Genomic DNA, 19,731 nt, shown 5'->3' with positions numbered 1-19,731 from the left:
GCAAGCAATTAGTCTGGCCTTGCTAGATATCCTCGTAGATTTCGGTTCGAATACTGATTGGGTGTTGTACTCGCTAACTAACCGAGATAGCTTGCTAATTGCTACCTCACCCTGATTGAGAAAAAAAAAAAAAAAAAAAACCGAATCGCTCGAATCGACCGGTTTAAGTTGAGCATTGTGAGGCCGATATCGAGTCTCTAATAAAAAGCGGCTAAAGCTCTTCTTTGAGTTGCTCTGTTTTTCTGTCGAAACAAAAATCTGAAAGTGGGCACACAACTAATAACACCTATTCATTTGGAAATCCCAAATTCTGGGTCCAAATCATTTGTTTCTTTAATATATTTTCGACAAACAAAGATTTGTAATGGCTGGTTCAGCCATGTTACACAGCCTATTATGCTGCACAACCCAACTCTCTCCAAAATGTTACAACAATCAAACTCTAGCCTTCTCCCGCTCTCAGTTCGTTTCTTCCAATTCATTGTTGAGTTTAAAGAGTCAAACTTTGCCCTCCGCTCTGCAAATTAAGAGGCCCAGAACTCGCAATTCTGGCTTTGTATTCGCTGCGCAGTCCAACATCTTCAAAGGTTAGCTAGCTGCACTTCACTGCCTTATTTATTGAATTTTCAGTGTCTTAGAATGTGTATGATATGCCTGAGTATTGTTGGTTCTGTGGGTTGGTGGAATTTGCTTATTTCTGAGTTGGGTTTTGTGCATATTAGTAGAAAAGCATGTATATTTCCTATCAAATTATGTATCTTTTAAGTTTCGATGATTATTATTAGTGAAATCAAATTGTAACAACTGTGCCAAAATCCATAAGAAACTCTATCGATAGCAATCAAATACAGAAAGGTAGAGGTTTTAGTGAAGCTGTGACTAGAGTGAAACCAGTGCAAATGCTGAATTTTCTTACAGAAAAGAATGATGAACCATTAATGTAAAGTGAGGGAACTGACTAGCCATTCGTAATTCACGAGAACCTAATAGTTTGGTAGGTGAGAGGCTACTTGATGTGAAGCCATTTATGGAGTGGAATATTCTCATGAAATGCTTTTGCTACTGTGCTGCTTACTCAAGAGTGCAGGTGGTTACAGTTTAGTTTTGAGTTTACATTTGTGTTAAGTGGTGATCCATTAGACGTTAAGTGAGGGAACTGGCTAATCATTAGTAGTTCAAGAGAAACTAATATGTTGGAACTCTTTTACTGAATGGAAAGTGGTTTTCCACTAAATGCCAAGTGACAGAATTGGCTAACAATCTGTACTTAAAGAGAACTTAATATATTGGAAAAGTTCTAGTGAATGGAATGTGATATGTTTTGTCGTAAAACTTGTGGTTCAGGTGCACATGAGGTTCTATACTTCTAGCTGCATAGATAAACTTCCCTTTATGGGGTTGTTTTTCTAGTTTCATGAATAGAAGACTATTACTCAATACTAGTTAAATGAGGAGTAGCCCTATAATTCGTTTCCTTTAGCTACAATTTTTATGCAGGCCTATTTTGAGTCAGGAATTCAAGTTATTATATAAGATTTAAATCCTAGTTGAGTTTTCAATATGAGAGGATGATTTAGTTCTCTGACACTAAACCCTAGACCTTAACCTGCTAGGCAACATCTACTGACATCATTCCCAACTACACTCCTTTTGAAAAATAGAAGTGCAGGGAATCCAACCCATCAAGTCCTGGAGTCTTTGTTGTAGGCATTTGTTTCAAAGGTAGCCTCAAGCTCAGCCTTTGAGTAAGGCTTAGTAAGTGCAGCATTTGTTCTATGATCCACTTTAGGAGTAGTACATCGAACCAAATCCACCATATAACTATCCCTTGGCTCAGTGGATAGTGACAAGAAACCTCCACCACCTGCTTGGTTTTAGATCACCGTATCCTATACTACCTTAGATGCCCAGAATTTTGTTTTCTTTGGCCTTTTTATGAAAGAAACAGGTATCACAGTCCTCTTCTTTATCCAATATGAAAAGATGTTGGATAAGACACTGTATATTGGCACGCTGAGCCCCCCATCTAATAATTGGTGCTGTACACTCTTGAAAACATGAATGTTCCGATGTGCCAATCTATATCCACTGTCTTTAATTGTTCAGTGATTGAAACATTACCTCTTTTCCCAGAAGCCAATATCTTTATCTACTGCTCAAAATGTAACCTACGAGTCCCTTTCCTGGAGTACACCGTCCCATCTAATGCAAGAGATGTATCTAACAATAAAGCTTTGTGATCATAAACTGAGCCGTCAAGATGATGACTATCAACATGGACTGCCAAAGTTTTTTTCGTTAGGGAGCTAAGACTATTCCAATGTTCCTTTTCGCCATGCATAAACAATTTAAACACCAGCACCTGCCATTCCTTAAACCACATCAAAATAGCTCTCTTTCAGGTCCAATTCTTGCCACATCAAAAGATCATAGAAGCAAAATCAGACATAATATTCATTTGTTGTTCAACAGCTTTGTCCAAGTTTTTCAGGGAAGCCTTTATGGTCTGGGATTCACCAGAGGGCTGCTATACTCTGTTAACTGCAAGACATAGGGGTTTTGATATATGGAGAAGGGAAAAGGGCAAGATGATGTGGAACAGATGGATTCATGCATCACAAGAGCATTGTGGAATTGGAAAGTATTGGCGCTGATATTATAATTTGGTGGCAAAGAAATAACTGGATTCTTGAGGACCTAAAGATTCGGCAGTGGAGAAACTTTTTTGGAAACAATTGTTTACTGGTCATCTTTCCCAGGCTCCTGCTTCAATGGCTTTAGGGTCTAACTCTGCTTTTCATTCTCTGGAATTGGAAGACAGTGATTACCTAGTCTTTCAAAGTCAATTGCATTGTATTGTTTTAGTTCTTGTAAGTTTTCTCTGTTGTGGACTTCTTGTCCACAGTATGTACTTTCCAAAATTTGATCTAATCAAAAATATCTCCCTTTGTTGTTTAGTAGATATAGTTTCATTAGAAATTTTAAACCTGAGCAGTTAGCTCTCAATATATCCTTGGAATTGGAAGGCAGTGATTACCTAGTCTTTCAAAGTCAATTGTGTTGTATTGTTTTAGTTCTTGTAAGTTTTCTCTGGTGTGGACTTCACAGCATGTACTTTCCAAAATTTGATCTAATCAAAAATATCTCCCTTTGTTGTTTAGTAAATATAGTTTCATTAGAAATTTTAAACCTGAGCAGTTAGCTCTTAATATATCCTTGAGTCTTGGGCATTCCAATTAAGGGCTAACATTGCTCGTAGCGGGCCATAACATTTGAGCCACCGTGGATTCAGGCATCATAACATTGACATTAGAACCAACAGTAGATTTAAGATTTGTTTTGTTTGAAAGACTATTATGGTGGCTCAGCTCTTATCTTAGTACCCACAAATTGTCTCATTCATGGTTTCACCATTACACCAGAATTAGAGGTGCATGCTCTATTCAGCCCTTTCCAACCTTTCTTCTTAGAATATTCTAACATAGCATCCAATCTCTCAACACGATTCCGAGGGGCATAATTTCTGACTTGGTCTGCCTAACTTCCACTTCAAAGTCATCAATTAAAAGTTCATTGTTACCTAAAGTTGGAGAACTGACATTAGCTTGACACTAATTGATGGTACCATTTGCAAACCTCTATTTAAATAATTAAAAAAAAAACTGAAAAATAAAAATAAAAAAAATCAGGAGCAAACCTTTGTAAAGATTGTGGATCAAACTTCTGTCCCTCATGCTTTTCCTTCTTCAATCACATCACGACCAAAAGCCTTACCCCAAACTCAAGATATTGCTTTAATATGTGAAACAATAAGTTGACAAATCGGTCGAATCAGAACCAGAATGATGGGTCTGTTGATCATGAGAAACTACCCTCATATAGTGTCCAGTTTTGTGAGATTCTCTAAAATCTTTCTTCTCATTCACAGAATTGAGCTCTCCATCCTCTTGGCACTAATTTCTTAAGTCTGCCCTCTGCGAGACTGCTCCAATTGGCCTTCCCGGGTTTATCCCATTCATACACAAGCACCCCAATTTTCAATGGAGAGACTTAGCTGGTTCATCATCTGATTCAGAATAATCAGGTCCATTAGCTCACAACGCTTAGCTTTCCCCAAAACACACTCTGGTTTAATAAAAGTACCATACGCATCATTGAAGCTTCTTTGATGTCTCCTATACAAATTTATAATCTCACGGATGTGCCCTATCTCCCCACAACCAAAGCAGAAGTGAGAGAGGAGATTTTCATGTCAAAATTCTCTAACTCATGAATTACTTTTGCTACTGTTTCTCCTCTCTTTTTTTGTCTGAATGTTGCTACCGTTCTTTAGGAAGATTCCCTTTCTACATCACATGAATTCAAGAGGTAAATAGTTACAGTTGAGTTCTGTGTCGTTTATTTTAACTATATGTATTATGTAAAATAGCTTTACAAACAGCATGGAATGTTGGGAAAGATGGGATTGAGGCAGGAACAAGTCTTGTCCCTGTAAGTACTCTCTGTACTTGTTCAAATTTTTATTTGCAATTTAATGCACGGTGTTTTTCATGCTTCTAGTTGAAATTAATATTTGTGATATTCTGCTTACATGTTGATTTTGGTTGCTAGGCTTCTGTACCAAGACCAATTGCAAGGATTTCTGTGACAATAGTTGCATTGTCTGTTTCACTATTTGTACTCAAATCTTTCGTTTCCACAGTTTTCTTTGTGCTGGTATGTTCTCAAGTCTTTCTTTCTAGTAATTCATGTTGGCTTTACTGTTTCTATGAAGTAAGCTTGTGATATCAATTTGGTTATTGGACTGTGATCCTACTTTTTCTCTGGTCCTACAAGGACATGAACAATATACTCTTATTAGAATATCTAACATTTAGAAAATTTGGTAAAAGTGCATTGCTCTTCTATACGTAGTCCAGAGTTTGAAGAAGCACATGTATTACAGCTAATTTTAATGAATTATGATTTAACTGTCTTATGATAACAGGCCACAATGGGACTTGCATATTTTATATTCATAGCTTTGAACAAGGATGAAGGGCCAAGGGCCAATGGAGGCACCACCTCGACACCAAAGGAGGATGGGGTGGATGATAGTCTAGAAGAAGCCAGAAGAATCATGGAGAAGTACAAGTAAACGTTACCCCATTTACTCAAATTTCACATTGTCGTGGTCAGAGAAGGAGAAGAGTTTACAAGAAATTCCAGCTGATGGAAGGCAAGATCTGTGCTGTACACTTAGAATCTCAAATGAGTGTCTCACTACACTTCTCAGCAGTCAATTCTTATGCTTTTCCAAGTAAAGCTTACAGAAAAGGTTTACCCAACTTTAACTCGTAAGGATGTCTTCTGAAATTTGGGTGTAATATTGTAGTGTGCTTGGAAACCTAATTATATAGATAAAATGAATCATCTGCCTCTTGTGAAGTAAAGCGCCAAATTTGCTGACCTCTGCAAGTGATAAGGTTTCCAGAATCCTAAACTGAGGTTGCATCCTAATTGAAGATATTGCATATCCGGCTCAGAGAGCATTAAGTCTCTATGGTCTTTTACAAGACCACTACCCATGAAAATTTAGGCAGTAATATTTAATAGCAATAGAGAACGAACTTCACCTCCCGGTTAAGCACTTTTTGTTTTTTGGGTTCACTTGAAATAAGATTTTTTTTTTTTTTTTTTTTTGGGTTACATGGGAGGGCTTCAATAAACAAACTAGGAACTTCATTGCTTACCTTAAAAAATTAGGGAGGTTTTACGGTTTCTTTGTCAAAACACGCGCGTAAGCCCTTGTGCCGTAGCTTCCCGTTGCTCTGCGGCTTCTTCCCTTTGTTCGTAATCACCATTCACAAATTTCCTTCCTCTTTTTCGCATCCTGGGTTACTCTAGTGCCTTTTTTCTCAGTCCTATAGACATCAGCCATCTCATTCTCAGAAATTTTGTGACTTGAATAACAACTATATGCCGGATAGTCAAGTTCTTCAATCTCCATATAATGGCCACAATGCAACAGAATGTTTGCGTAGTATTCAACCACCAAGATGTGCAGCACCTAAAGATTTGTCTGCTTCAATCTGCACTCAACTACATCCACCCTCCATTGCCACTCAGCCAAATAACAATTCTTCTCAATCACTAGTTGTCAAGCCTCATTTGCAGCAAGTTCTCCTCAAGAAAATTGAAATTTTGCGGACACCAAGACCTTGTAGGCAAGCTTGTGAGTCTACGAATTTATGGCAATCGCTTCCACTCATTCCTCCTGGTTGAGACAAGTGCTTGATCAATTTGCTGCGTTTTTGCCAAAGGATTTCACACTGCACAGTTTATATCTTTGCTGCAACCTAGTACTTGGTCCCCAAGTACTAGTTTGAGGGGGGATGTTAAGAGTATAGTCAGAGTCAATACAGTTAGTCAAAGATAAAAGTGATAATAATAGTCAGTATAAATAGGGAGGTTTATCTTTCACTGTATGTTGGTTACCTATTGTAAAAAAGCTACCTAGAGAAAAATCAGAAAAGTACATCGTCTTCTTCCTCTGTTCTTCTTCTTCCTCTGTTATGTAGCTTAGGGCTTATTCTTTCACCATGATCAGAATTTTCAACAACGGTCACAGCCAGAATCAGCCCATAGTTAGTTACCTTAGGGTCAGCAATAGCTTTACTAGGAAAGTTACCTGGCTCTCTCTGATTCAATGTAGTTGCAATTTGCTTATCTGATGCTCTAAGTTCTCAATGGCCTTGTCTGTTATGCATATAAGATCGAGTAAATTGAACCAATCAGCTAAAGACGCAATCAAATCTTCAAAAGGCTCGGCCGGGCAACCCCATCCCTTTGATTAAAAAGATGCAGCTCAGAGATATAGAACACACACATGCATGTTCACATTCAACCAGAGCTAGACTAAGTTCGATTATTGATTCGGTGAACAAGACTAGTTAGGTACCAACTTAACATAACCAAAGATTAATATCAAATAATTTTACTCGCCGAAGTAACAGCATCTTGATATCAAACAAGCTCAACTGTATCAACATCCAGCCACTACTGCTGTGATCAAGAATCACAGCCTGTGTAATGAGAGTGTTGAAGCTAGGATTTTGTGTTTCTTTTTCTCCAAGCTACACCAACGCTGGCGTAACTTCTATAGTCGACATTTTTTTTTTGTTTCATGGACTTAACAGAAAGATTGGACACGTGTCAACATCTTGGAGGGAAAAAAGAATCGCTCTTGGGTACCCTTATCTCTATTCTCTTACCTTTGGAGGGTTTGGTCAGTTCCAATCAGTCCGAGAAAACCCGAAACCGACTTGGTCGACTTTCCTGATCCGCATGCGCCATGCAGTAGCTGCTTGAGTTATCAAGACTACGAGCTCCTTCCATTTTCAGGTATCATTGGCATTTTGATTGAAGTTCAAAACCCAAAATTTATCAGTCGAGCAATTAAAGGCTCAAACTTTAATATCTGGGTATTTGTAAAATAATCGATAAGTGCTACTCATTGTGATATGAGGTGGTGGTTCTTGTTCAGCTTGTTGATTATGAGTAATATGCTAGAAAAATAGAATGGTTGATCAAACATTGTTTCTCATTGGCCAAAACAATGAACTCCACCATCTACAACCCCACAACTCCTCACCCATCTTCACAATTCCCACAAATCAAAACATGCAAAACCCTGAAAGACTTGCAACAAGTGCATGCCCACTTCATCAAAACCCGCCAAATCCACGACCCTCTTGCCGCGGCCGAAATCCTCCGATTCTACGCCCTCTCAAATCACCGCAACATTGAGTATGCTCGTGCCGTATTCAACCAAATTCAGACACCCAATTGCTTCTCCTGGAACACCATCGTCAGGGCTCTTGCCGAGAGCTCTGTTTCCGAGCACCCACTTGAGGCTCTGTTTTTGTTTTATCGAATGGTTTGCGATGGTTTGGTGGCGCCAAATAAGTTCACATTTCCTTCTGTGTTGAAGGCCTGTTCTAGAATAGGGAATGCTCGGGTTGGCAAAAGTGTTCATGGGATGGTTGTGAAGTTTGGGTTGGATGATGATGAGTTTGTTGTGAGTAGTCTTGTGAGGATGTATGTAATGTGTGGGGTTATGGAGGATGCACATTCATTGTTTTCTAGGAGTGTAGCTGATTGTGGTGATTTGAATGAGAAGAAGCAAGAGGGTAATGTGGTTTTGTGGAATTTGATAGTTGATGGGCATGTGAGACTCGGGGAGTTTGGAGCTGCACGGGAGCTGTTCGACAAAATGCCTCAAAGAAGTGTTGTTTCGTGGAATGCGATGATATCTGCGTATGCGCAAAATGGGTTCTTTAGGGAAGCCGTAGAAATGTTCCGTGATATGCAGATTGGGGATGTATGCCCAAATTATGTGACTTTGGTTAGCGTCTTGCCTGCGATAGCACGACTTGGTGTGCTTGAATTGGGGAAATGGGTGCATTTGTATGCCGGGAAGCATAAGATTGGGATCGATGATGTGCTTGGTTCTGCTTTGGTTGATATGTATTCCAAGTGTGGCGACATTGAGAAGGCGCTTCTAGTTTCTGAGCAACTGCCTAAAAAGAATGTGATCACTTGGAATGCCATAATCAGTGGGCTTGCTATGCATGGTAGAGGAAAGGATGCACTAGATTATTTTTCAAAGATGGAAAGAGCTGGTGTGGTGCCTAGTGATGTAACATATATTGGTCTCTTGACTGCTTGTAGCCATGGAGGTATGGTGGAGCAGGGCAGATCATTCTTCAACCACATGATTAATGTAGTTGGCTTAGAACCTAGAATCGAGCATTATGGGTGTATGGTCGATTTATTAGGCCGTGCTGGACTGTTAGAAGAAGCTGAAGAGCTTATACTAAATATGCCAATTCAGCCGGATGATGTTATATGGAAGGCATTGCTTGGTGCTTGCAAGGTACAAGGGAATATTGAGATGGGAGAACGTGTCGCAAAGATTTTGATGGACTTGGCTCCCCATGATAGTGGATCATATGTTGCTCTATCGAACATGTATGCATCTTTGGGAAATTGGGAGGCAGTTTCAGATGTGAGATTGTTGATGAAGGATATGGACATTAGGAAAGACCCCGGTGGTAGTTGGATTGAGCTTGATGGAGTGCTTCATGAATTTCTGGTTGAAGATCAATCACATTCTAGAGCAGGAGAAATCCATTCCATGCTGGAAGAAATTTCCAACAAGTTAAGGTTAGAAGGATATAAGCCTAACACCACACAAGTATTGCTCAACGTGGCTGAAGAAGAAAAACAAAGTGCTTTACATTATCACAGTGAGAAAATTGCAGTTGCCTTTGGCTTAATCAGTACAGCCTCTCAATCGCCAATTCGAATTGTTAAGAACCTACGCATATGCGAGGATTGTCACTCCTCTATAAAGCTAATCTCAAAAATTTACAAACGAAAGATCATTGTTCGGGACCGTAAACGCTTCCACCACTTTGAGCATGGGTTGTGCTCTTGCATGGACTACTGGTAATGTAGTGAAAATGTGAATGTAATTTCCAGATTGTGCATTTCTCAAAGCACATTTTAGAATCAATGGAACTGTATTAAGATTCTAGTCCTAAGCTAACCATGCTGTGTTATTTCTCAAATTGTACATTGTTGTAATGCATGTACTGTTGTTTTAGGATTATTTGCAAATGTATGGTTCTCAAGTCTATGATGACATGAAGTTTTACTTAAAACGGAGCATGCGTACTCATTTTCGTAGAGAATTTCCTGGGGTAACCTTTTAGCCAGCCACTTTTTATTCCAATCCCAATAGCATGCAACCATTGACCAAATGGGATTTTAGCTAGACAGAAACTTATTCGCTTTAAACAAGAATGATTGAGCAATTCAAATTGGGGAAACAAGAAAGTGACAATTTCAGGTGATGATTATGGATTGAATTTATGAATAGTCCAAGGAACTAAATCTACTGGCTGCATTTTCAAATTTAAATTGGAGCAAGTGTTTGTTCATACGCTCATTGAATCATTAGGTGCAAAGGGAAAGAGGCAATCAGTATGTTTCCACCATGCTGAACAAGTGGTCTAGTGTGACTAGGAAAACTAACAAAATCCCCTATTCCCCTTTGGTACTTTAAAATTTTCATTAGTTGTTTTCCACTTAAATTTCTTCAAACCAACTAGGTTTTGGACAGAGGTAATCAAGAGAATTGTCTTCTGCAAGTAATGAGATAAAGAACAAAGCAAAATCCCACTAATCAAACTTTATGGGATCGATGGATGATGAAAGTAATGCAAAGGATAATTATGATTAGTTTGATTTGGCGTGTATTTGAACAGAAATGGCATAACAATGTTGAAAACTATAAACTAGTTTTCACCACATGATTTATATTCTCTTTACATGATAATAGTTTCTGAAATTGTTAATATTCATTCTATGAGTTCCTCAATATTATATTAATGTATTAAGTCAGTCTACCTCTGTACCAAACTTAATCTACTTAATGTAACCGTATATTTATGTAACGTAGAAATTTACTCATCTCATACACATTATCAACTCATTTCTTGACAACTTAAATTCTAGATACAAAAATATCTAATATCATAATGTTATGGTTTGTTTGTATGATGCCTAAATTTTAAATTTTTCACTCCCTAATTATTTTTTACCTCGACAAGTTACGGATGCATGTTATCTGTCATATTCTCTAAAGAAATAGATATTTAGGACATAATGAGTATCCAACAACAGAAATCAAGCATGTCTTTTGAAAATTAAGAAAGAATGTGATTCTCTTTGTTCATGAACCTCATCCAAATCATAAGCTAGTATATTCACAATGTGACCCACAGGGTAAATAGGTGGAACTCACAACATGTGAACAACACCTTTAACACACCCTCGGACCCTCTGTGCCTCACTCTTCTTCTCCTGCCCTCTGCAGTCTGCACTAGTCCCCTTTTTCCTTTGTAATCTGACCCGCAAGCTGTCACCCACGACATGTCGGACCCCATCCGATTCCTCTGTATCGAACCCCACACTCCCTCACCATCTCCACCCTCCAATCTACCCCTACCCCCACTCCGACGTCCACGTGTACGCCCCAAGATCAACGACCACCATATCCCCACTGCACCTCCCCCCTTGAAAGGACACAAACACTCGGTGACTTCCTGCATTGGCAAACCCCCTACTGCAAAACCCTACGGGGGGGCTATAAGCTCGAAATATCAACCATTTCCAAAGATGGTCGTGCACCTTTCATTTCAATATAAAAAAGCCAGCCCCCAATAATTCTTTATTGCTTTTGTGAAACGTTTCGCTCCGATCAAACGGTGGAGAGCTAACATCGTAAGAATTCCCGGATCAGAAACCGTAGAGGAGGAGCTGGACTAGAAAATCCTAGTCAACACTACTCCCTGTCAGCTTTTTCCCAAAAAGAGAGAGCTTCTTTCTTTGAACTGCCCCCCACTACATTACCACCTTTCCCCTTTCTCTCCTTTCTCTCTCTGCTTCATTCATGGAGATTTTGAAACCCTTGTTTTGCTTTCTGCTCTACTTCATTCTATGCTTCAATGTCTTACCCACTTGGTCTTCTTCTTCTTCTTCTTCTTCTTCTTCTTCTTCAGATGTTGAGCTTCTGTTGGGAAACATCAAGGCTTCACTGCAAGGTAACGCTCAGAACTTGTTGTTAACTTCATGGAACACTTCTCTGCCTCTGTGTCAATGGAGAGGCCTGAAATGGGTTTTCTCCAATGGCTCTCCTTTGCTTTGCAATGACATGTCCTCACCCCATTGGACCAATCTTTCTCTCTCCAGAGACCCAAGTCTTCACCTTTTCTCTCTTCAGCTCCCCTCTGCTAATCTCTCTGGTTCAATACCCAGAGAGATAGGGGAGTTTTCCATGCTCAGAAGCTTGTACCTTAGTGTTAATTCACTGAGTGGGACCATCCCACTTGAGCTTGGCTACAGCTCTTCGCTTTCTGAAATTGATTTGGGCAACAATTTGTTCACTGGGGCTTTAGCTCCATCTGTGTGGAACTTGTGTGAGAATCTTGTCTCGCTTAGGCTTCATGGTAATTCGCTATCTGGGCCTGTTCCTGAACCTGCATTGCCCAATTCTACCTGCAAAAATTTGCAGCTACTGGATTTGGGTGACAACAAGTTTTCAGGGAACTTCCCTGAGTTTGTGACCCAGTTTGGTGGGCTGAAGGAGCTTGATCTTGGGAAAAACATGATTTCGGGTCCGGTTCCGGTGAGTTTAGCTCAGCTGGAACTTGACAAGTTGGACCTTTCACACAATAACTTTAGTGGGGTGTTGCCAGCTTTTGGTGGATCAAAGTTTGGTGTGGAGTCTTTTGAGGGGAACAACCCTGGACTTTGTGGGGCGCCCTTGAGAAGTTGTAGTGGAAGCTCTGGGTTGAGCCCTGGAGCAATTGCTGGTATTGTCATTGGTTTGATGGCTGGGACTGTGGTTTTGGCTTCACTGTGTATTGGGTATGTGCAACACAAGAAGAAAAACAGCAGCGCAGAGAGTGACTACGAGTTGGAGGAAGGAGAAGATGAAGAAAATGGGGGTCTTGGTGATGGCGGTGGTGATCAGGGAAGGCTTATATTGTTCCAGGGAGGTGAGCATTTGACATTAGACGATGTGTTGAATGCAACAGGACAAGTGTTGGAGAAGACCAGCTATGGGACTGTTTATAAGGCAAAGCTTGCTGATGGGGGCACCATTACTTTAAGGTTGTTGAGGGAAGGTAGTTGCAAAGATGGGAGCTCTTGTGTGCCAGTAATAAAGCATTTGGGCCACATTCGCCATGAGAATTTGATTCCATTGAGAGCTTTCTATCAGGGGAAGCGAGGGGAGAAGCTTCTGATATATGACCATCTTCCTCTCAAAAGCCTTCATGATCTTTTACATGGTATGGATATCTTTCCCTATTCTTTGTACTTGGTTCTATGCCTGTATAGAATAGTTTGTGGTCTTTCCATATTAAGAATTAGCTTTATGGCCAAATACTTCCAATTTTATGTTATCAACTATATTGTAATTATCTATTGACCCAGATAGAAATTAGTTTCGAGCAATAGATAAGGGTGACTGGAAAACACCATAGTAAAACCAGAGTGGAAACCTGATTACAGGTTCCTCTCACCAAACTTCCCTTGCCTAGGTAGGATTTTGATGATTTGCGAAAGGATCCACTTTTCCACAATCTACCATAAGATGAAATGTGGAAATTGGAAACTTGATTACAGGTCCCTCCCACCATACTTTCCTCCGGAGTTGTCAGTTTCCATAGTTCATAAAAGTCAACCTCAATAGTTTTGCAACAACAGGTCAGTTATAGCCCACTGACCATAAGAAACTAATATTTAGAGTTTCATTTTTCTCTGAATTAATAATCAGCATTGCTTCCACAACCAATGAACTAAAACAATAAGCTTCTTAAAGAAAAGGCAAATAATTCCTGAATTGGTACACTAGTTATGGACACTTGATGCAGATTCATTGAAATATCTTTTTATCTGTTTTGGTTGAATGCAGAATCTAGAGTAGGGAAACCTGTGCTGAACTGGGCTCGGCGACACAAAATTGCCTTGGGTATAGCTAGAGGACTAGCATATCTCCATGCTGGTCTTGAAACACCTGTTACTCATGGGACTGTAAAATCTAAGAATGTGCTTGTGGATGAATTTTTTGTATCTAGGCTCACTGAGTTCGGGCTCGACAAGGTGATGATCCCCTCTGTAGCCGATGAAATGGTGGCTGTAGCAAAGGCTGATGGTTACAAGGCACCGGAGCTTCAAAAGATGAAGAAGTGCAATTCTCGGACGGATGTTTATGCATTTGGTATTTTGCTATTGGAAATTCTGATAGGCAAGAAGCCTGGTAAAAGCGGGAGGAGTGGCGAATTTGTGGATTTGCCTTCACTGGTCAAAGTGGCAGTTCTGGAGGAGACAACATTGGAGGTTTTCGATGTGGAGGTATTGAAGGGGATAAGGAATCCCATGGAAGAAGGTTTGGTTCAGGCATTGAAACTAGCAATGGGTTGCTGTGCTCCAGTTGCTTCAGTTAGACCCTCCATGGATGAAGTTGTGAAGCAGTTGGAGGAGAACAGACCAAGGAATAGGTCTGCTTTGTACAGCCCAGCAGAAGAAAGGAGTGAGATTGGTACCCCATTTTAAGTTTCCTTTTCTCAAATGTTAAAATTATCTGTCAGTCGAGCATTATAGTTCTCTAGCTTATAATGGATTGGTGATGGAGTTTCATATATGAGGTTCTATTTCCAGGATGAAGATCAATCCATGGTTTCAATGTACTTTATGACGATGCTTCTCTTAGCTTCCTCTTTAAGCAGTGTTGGAATGAATGAAATATCAAAATATATGTTCATGTTTATTCTGCAATTTCAATGCGTAGATGCATAACGTCTATGTTTCACTACAAAACAATCTCTAAAGTCATCACACATGCAATCTTCTTTGCGTTAACCAAGAATATCTAAATTACTCTTGTTTTGGGTTGATCAATGTTTTAAATACTCTAAAAATTAACTGTTGTTTTATTATCTTAATAATGGGTTTTTATATTTTTCTTTCTTCCCTAACCACATGGCAAAAAGTGACAGCTCCATTAAAGGTTGTAACAAGCAATCTGAAACAAACTAATTGGAAGAAATGTGCATGCCTATGTTCTTTAGGTAAATGCATCACATGCCTTGGGGTTCCTCACATGCTAACAATGTGGCTTTGTCCTCTCAATGCAACACATACATAATTGCCTAAACTGCAATTATGTAAACTACTGAAAGTCTGAAAGTAGAGGAGTACAAACAATCCTTTCTTGAGGTTTCACAAGGGCCAGAGTAATGTGCTAGAAAAAAATGTACACTTTTTTCAAATATTTGATTGGGAGTTTGGGACAAATAGGGGAAGAGATGTAAACAAAATGCTGCAAACTCACCAATAATAGTAGGCGCTCTAACAATTAAGCAAGAAAGAAATGAGTAATATTTTCTTTCTTGCTTTTTTCTTCTTGTTTCTATTTTTTTTTTGGTTTTCTATTCTTTTTTCTTTCATGGGGATTGAGAATTAACATTGACGACCAGACCGGCAATTAAGAACACCAGCACCAGCAGTAATGCTGCCAATCATGGAAGATGACTTTGCCCCTAAGCTTGAAGCTCTGGCATAACTGGCTGCAGCACCAGCTCCGGATTGGACGAAAAACGCTCCATTAAGGAGTAGGTCTCCTTCTGATCTCCAGTTCCAGTGCCTCCATCTGCCTGTGGTCTCAACTCTATGCGTCACCTGCCATACACCAATTCAATTGCAATTGTCAAAATCTACCCTTATAATAGCTGAAATTAGTTAATAGTCTAACTACATATCATATATCAAACGATGGAAAATGAAGCATTGTAATTTACCTCTTTGGCAAAACGGTTGGTAGGGGCGAGATATCTGTTGCCCTGGCTGTTAATGGTGGGATCAGCACTTCCACCAATGGCATACATTTCCCAGTGAGTGTAGTCATTGTTCACCACATGGAAATACCCATGTCTACATCTGCAAAATTCAATTATTTGGGTTATCTCATTTGGTTATATGTATAATGTAAATATTGCTTGTGAGTTAAAGAATCACTCCACAAATTTTACCTTGGCATTCTTTGGATGAGTCCCTCACCAAAATGATTGTAGGCAATGGTCACTTGCATTTGCTTGTCCCTTGTGTAGGAATCACTGTGCCCCAACAACATAACCTGTTCCAGTTAACCAATATCAGACTTTAGTTTCACTTGGCAACTAATTATCTTCAAGCACAAGAATTTGGTGTATGGGATTGTGTAGATTCACACCTCATTATGGTGAGTGAAGTAGTTGTTAGAAATGGTAATGGCAGTAGAACCCATGATAGCATCAATGAGGCCATCGGCGCAATTCGAGAGCGAGTTGTGGTCGACCCAAATGTGGCTGGCTCCGAAAATGGATATACCATCCCCATCAGCCATGGTCCTCCACCCATAATGACTCGGTGAGCTCCGGACCATGGCATTGCCGGTAGGCTTGCAGTCATGGATATGTAGACCATGGATGATCACATTAGTAACGTATTGAATAGTAATGCAACCTCCATAAGCAATGTGGACATTGACTCCACGAGCGTCAATGGTCTTGAAGCTGTTCATTATAAGCTCCTGCTTCAATGTGATCACCATGTCACGTTTGAACACAATCCACAAAGGCCTGTCCTGGATGACAGCGTGACGGAGGGTACCCGGCCGGGGGTTCACCGGGTCATCATGACCGGGGTCATTTACGACGTAGTACCTTCCGTCACGGCCGCCGACAGCGTTGCGCCCAAACCCAATGCCGCAGTTGGCTAGCCTCTTGCGGTGGCGCTGCCATTGTGGGTCACATCTCCAGCAGTCATCAATGGGATTCCCTGTTGCGCATGAGAAAAATCCCAAGTTTCTTCTCGCAGTACTGTTACGAATGGTCCTGAAAGTATAGGATAAAACCATTATTAGTATGCTACATTCAAATTACAACTTTAAAGTTCGTAAACCAAAATAATCAACGAAATGCCTCAAGAAGTAAAGATAAAACTAACTTAACAAGCAAAGTAAACTAGCGTGCAAATTTGTTCATACTCAAAGTATGCGAAGCAACTATCGTCAACCTAACAATAAAACAAGCAAAGTAAACTAGCGTGCAAATTTGTTCATACTCAAAGTATGCGAAGCAACTATCGTCAACCTAACAATAAAGTTAAAGTGTTCGATAAAATGTCTCAAAGTAGTTAAGATAAGAATGTGCAAACATGTTCTTGTTCGCGAGCTAACAGCTTGTAATGTGAGAACCGTAAAGCATGTGCAGCAAATGTGTCTTGTCCCATGTAGGGTCATGGCCATGTGAATAAATTTACAGGGATGATACGGATGGAAACGGTCCATACGGAATATCTGGATTTTTTAATTTTCATGAAGCAGATCATAAATATGGAGGTGAGGACGTACGAACTTATTGCTGTAGTCTGGTCTTGTGTCAAAGTGTCGGTGGGAGGTTTAACTCTTTGAAAATGGGATCATTTATTGGGTTCATGTTGGACAACGTAGTTCATGTCAGACCGGGGCAGCTGATATATATACCAGCTAAACATTTAAGAAAATTCTGGCATGAGAGACTTCTGGTACCAAAAATGGAACTTGATCTGTGATCTGTGTGATTGGTTTTGGAGCTTATGAGCCTTGACAGGCTAGCAATGGGGAGCAGAATTAACTTCTCTACCCTACTAACCCATGCAGCTTGTGATCATCTAAGTGAATGGAACATATATTCCGGTGTAAATTAAACTCTCTCTCTGTTTTTCTCTAGACCAGACAAATTATCAAGACTCGATGAGATCCTGTGAATAGTGATCGCTACTACATTGGCGTCCGGGGCTCCGATTTTAGCTTCATACACTCTAAACGTGATGGTTTATAATTTCTTTGAACGTACATAATGTAAAACCGAAACTGAAATTGGAGTGCAGAAATCGCCATAAATAACATTAGGTAAAGAGGGCAAAAATGCACAAACATTGGTAATGGGATGGAAAAGCCGATGTAGGATTGGATAAGGAAAGGAAAAAAAAGACAAGGGAAAAGAATGCAAAATTAAAGCGGGAGGGGCGGATCTGGGGACATTGGCATGTGAGGAAAGAAGAGATTGGTGCAGGCAAGAACATGGTGTTTTGATTCCTCAGAATCCAAAAGCCAGGTTCACCAAAAAAGTTAAAACACTAAACCCAATTGAAAACTGTTATAATTATATCATTAAAGACGCATAAAAAAAGGGTCTTGTAGAATATAAGGATGACAGAGAGAATTGAATTCTACCAGAAGAGCACAGAAGCTTTTATAATAAATAGGGTTTAAAGAAAAATTGCCAGAATTCTACTCCAACCCAGGTCCAATCTCACCAGAAAACGATATATATGCTTTTGACCATGACCAGGTTAAATTCACAAAGATAAAAAGTGGGTCCTTACCAAATCTAGGCATCTAAGCCAATAAGATAGCTTTGCATCAAAAAATAGTTGACCATTTTGACTGTAATTTTAGCGGTAAAAAAAAAAAAACAATTTTGACTGTCATGTGAGTGTGCCCCACGAGACCAGAAAATAATGTTTAAGGGGGACTTACGTATCAACCAAGGACGCGATCTCCTCCGGATTATCTACTGCGTGCTCATTCCAGTCATCGTTGGACCTGCAGAGAGAGGATAATGTTCACCAGAGTTAAGCAAACGGTGTCGTTTTGTGCATGCAAAAACAGTGTACTAACACGAGATTAGAAATAGTAAAAACCCACTAATGCAACGTGAACGACCTAATTAAAGTAAACACAAAGGGGCAGAGGCAGGCCGGGTAAGCGTGGAGAGAGAGGGAGTTGATTTAGGGGAAAAGTGAGATGAGAATGATGATTAATATGAAACTGAACCTATATAAACACTGTAGTTTAATCCGGTAAAGTAATTAAGGGTAATTACTGTTGGAACACAGTAAAAAGCAACAAGGTTAAGTGACACCAGGTGAACAGAGAAATGAAACGGGAACTGTGGCAACTACATGAAAGGTGTACAGTTTTTCCAGATCCAGATTATAATGACTTTGAATTTGTATGCTTGTGATTTGGACGGTGGGATCGAACAGTAAAATTGAGTTGAAGATCTAAAAACTGAACACGAAAGAGTACGGTGCTGAAACTGACCTTTCTGTCATTGACGAGTTGATGGAGCTTTTTGGCTCCTCTAGTCCCACGGACCTGTCAGGAACGAAAACACTAACTGAATCAGTATATCAAAGTTCAACAACTCTGCATTGCAATCTCCAAACTACAAAATGTAGCTAAGATCAAAGGTAAATCAGCACGCGCATTGCATTTCAAGGACTCAAAATAAATCAAAGATATAATTGCGAGGGTAAAACGTATGCATACCTTGACTGTAAAGGCTTGTCATTCTCTATTGAAGCCGCTACGCTTACGAGCAAGGCCAAAAGAAGCAGCAGTGGAGTCATATAGAACCGCATTGTGGCTCTCGAGCTAGCTAATCTCATGCTCTGTATATATCTCACAGCTATATATATCTGGCCCTCTCTAGCTAGCTCTGAAAATTGAAGAAGAAGGAGAAGAAGGAAACAAGTGGAGTCAAAGAAAAGTTGTCATGGAGTAGTGTTTATATAGAAACCGAGAGAACTGGGATTAGTCTGCCTAACTCGTTTCAACCATGGTTGAGTTAACCTTGACCAGAATCGAATCGTTTAACAACTTTTTACCACCGGTACGTACTTTAACCGCCACCAACTGACTCCTATAGTCCTATACCTCTCTCTCTCTCTCTCTCTCTTCCTCTTTAAGACCGCCACAACGTGTCGGTCAGTCACGTGCCGCACCTTCTCTCTCTCTCTCTTCTCACACCGCCTCCGCCAACCTCGAATTTACACGTCGGAGCATTTATTATTTTACGGAAGCTAATTTTGGAATGTTTACTTACTCGCTGCGAGTGGGGATTGCACGTAGTCGCTGGGTCTGGCACCGCCACGTAGCCACGTGGGCGACGTTGAAAACCAACTGAAATTCCGGTAAGTGTATGAACTGTCGCGGTTTAAAAAAAAACAGGGGGGGGGGGGGGTTAGGCGGATTCCAATCAGTACGGCACTTGCGGTTGATTGAAGTTCTTGCTGCGATCAGCTATGTCA

At 40.1% G+C, this 19,731-nt stretch overlaps 4 protein-coding genes across 4 annotated transcripts; 3 read left to right on the top strand and 1 right to left on the bottom strand.

The window, feature by feature from the left end:
- The first annotated feature begins 215 nt into the window (after window positions 1-215).
- On the top strand, window positions 216-5,421 carry LOC133739398 (uncharacterized). The gene is made up of 4 exons (XM_062167178.1): window positions 216-587; window positions 4,430-4,491; window positions 4,612-4,716; window positions 4,988-5,421. The coding sequence occupies exons 1-4, from the start codon at window positions 365-367 to the stop codon at window positions 5,135-5,137; spliced, it is 540 nt and encodes a 179-aa protein (XP_062023162.1). The 5' UTR covers window positions 216-364; the 3' UTR covers window positions 5,138-5,421.
- A 1,600-nt stretch (window positions 5,422-7,021) lies between these two features.
- LOC133741019 (pentatricopeptide repeat-containing protein At5g48910) lies at window positions 7,022-9,680 on the top strand. The gene has a single exon (XM_062168949.1). The coding sequence runs from the start codon at window positions 7,598-7,600 to the stop codon at window positions 9,494-9,496; it is 1,899 nt and encodes a 632-aa protein (XP_062024933.1). The 5' UTR covers window positions 7,022-7,597; the 3' UTR covers window positions 9,497-9,680.
- Window positions 9,681-11,225: 1,545 nt separating this feature from the next.
- On the top strand, window positions 11,226-14,383 carry LOC133736237 (putative kinase-like protein TMKL1). Its single transcript, XM_062163674.1, has 2 exons — window positions 11,226-12,902; window positions 13,529-14,383. The coding sequence occupies exons 1-2, from the start codon at window positions 11,501-11,503 to the stop codon at window positions 14,167-14,169; spliced, it is 2,043 nt and encodes a 680-aa protein (XP_062019658.1). The 5' UTR covers window positions 11,226-11,500; the 3' UTR covers window positions 14,170-14,383.
- A 472-nt stretch (window positions 14,384-14,855) lies between these two features.
- Window positions 14,856-19,186, bottom strand: LOC133736238 (probable pectate lyase 20). Its single transcript, XM_062163676.1, has 7 exons — window positions 18,971-19,186; window positions 18,743-18,796; window positions 18,176-18,241; window positions 15,845-16,487; window positions 15,645-15,748; window positions 15,414-15,552; window positions 14,856-15,294 (listed from the first exon to the last, which is right to left on the bottom strand). Exons 1-7 carry the CDS (start codon window positions 19,087-19,089, stop codon window positions 15,076-15,078), a joined length of 1,344 nt encoding a protein of 447 aa, XP_062019660.1. The 5' UTR covers window positions 19,090-19,186; the 3' UTR covers window positions 14,856-15,075.
- Window positions 19,187-19,731: the final 545 nt, after the last annotated feature.

This window comes from Rosa rugosa, chromosome 3 (assembly GCF_958449725.1).
Source record: "Rosa rugosa chromosome 3, drRosRugo1.1, whole genome shotgun sequence".
Classification (NCBI taxonomy): Eukaryota; Viridiplantae; Streptophyta; class Magnoliopsida; order Rosales; family Rosaceae; genus Rosa; species Rosa rugosa.
The sequence above is the reverse complement of the archived record's forward strand: the minus strand, read 5'-3'. Positions and strand labels throughout refer to the sequence as shown.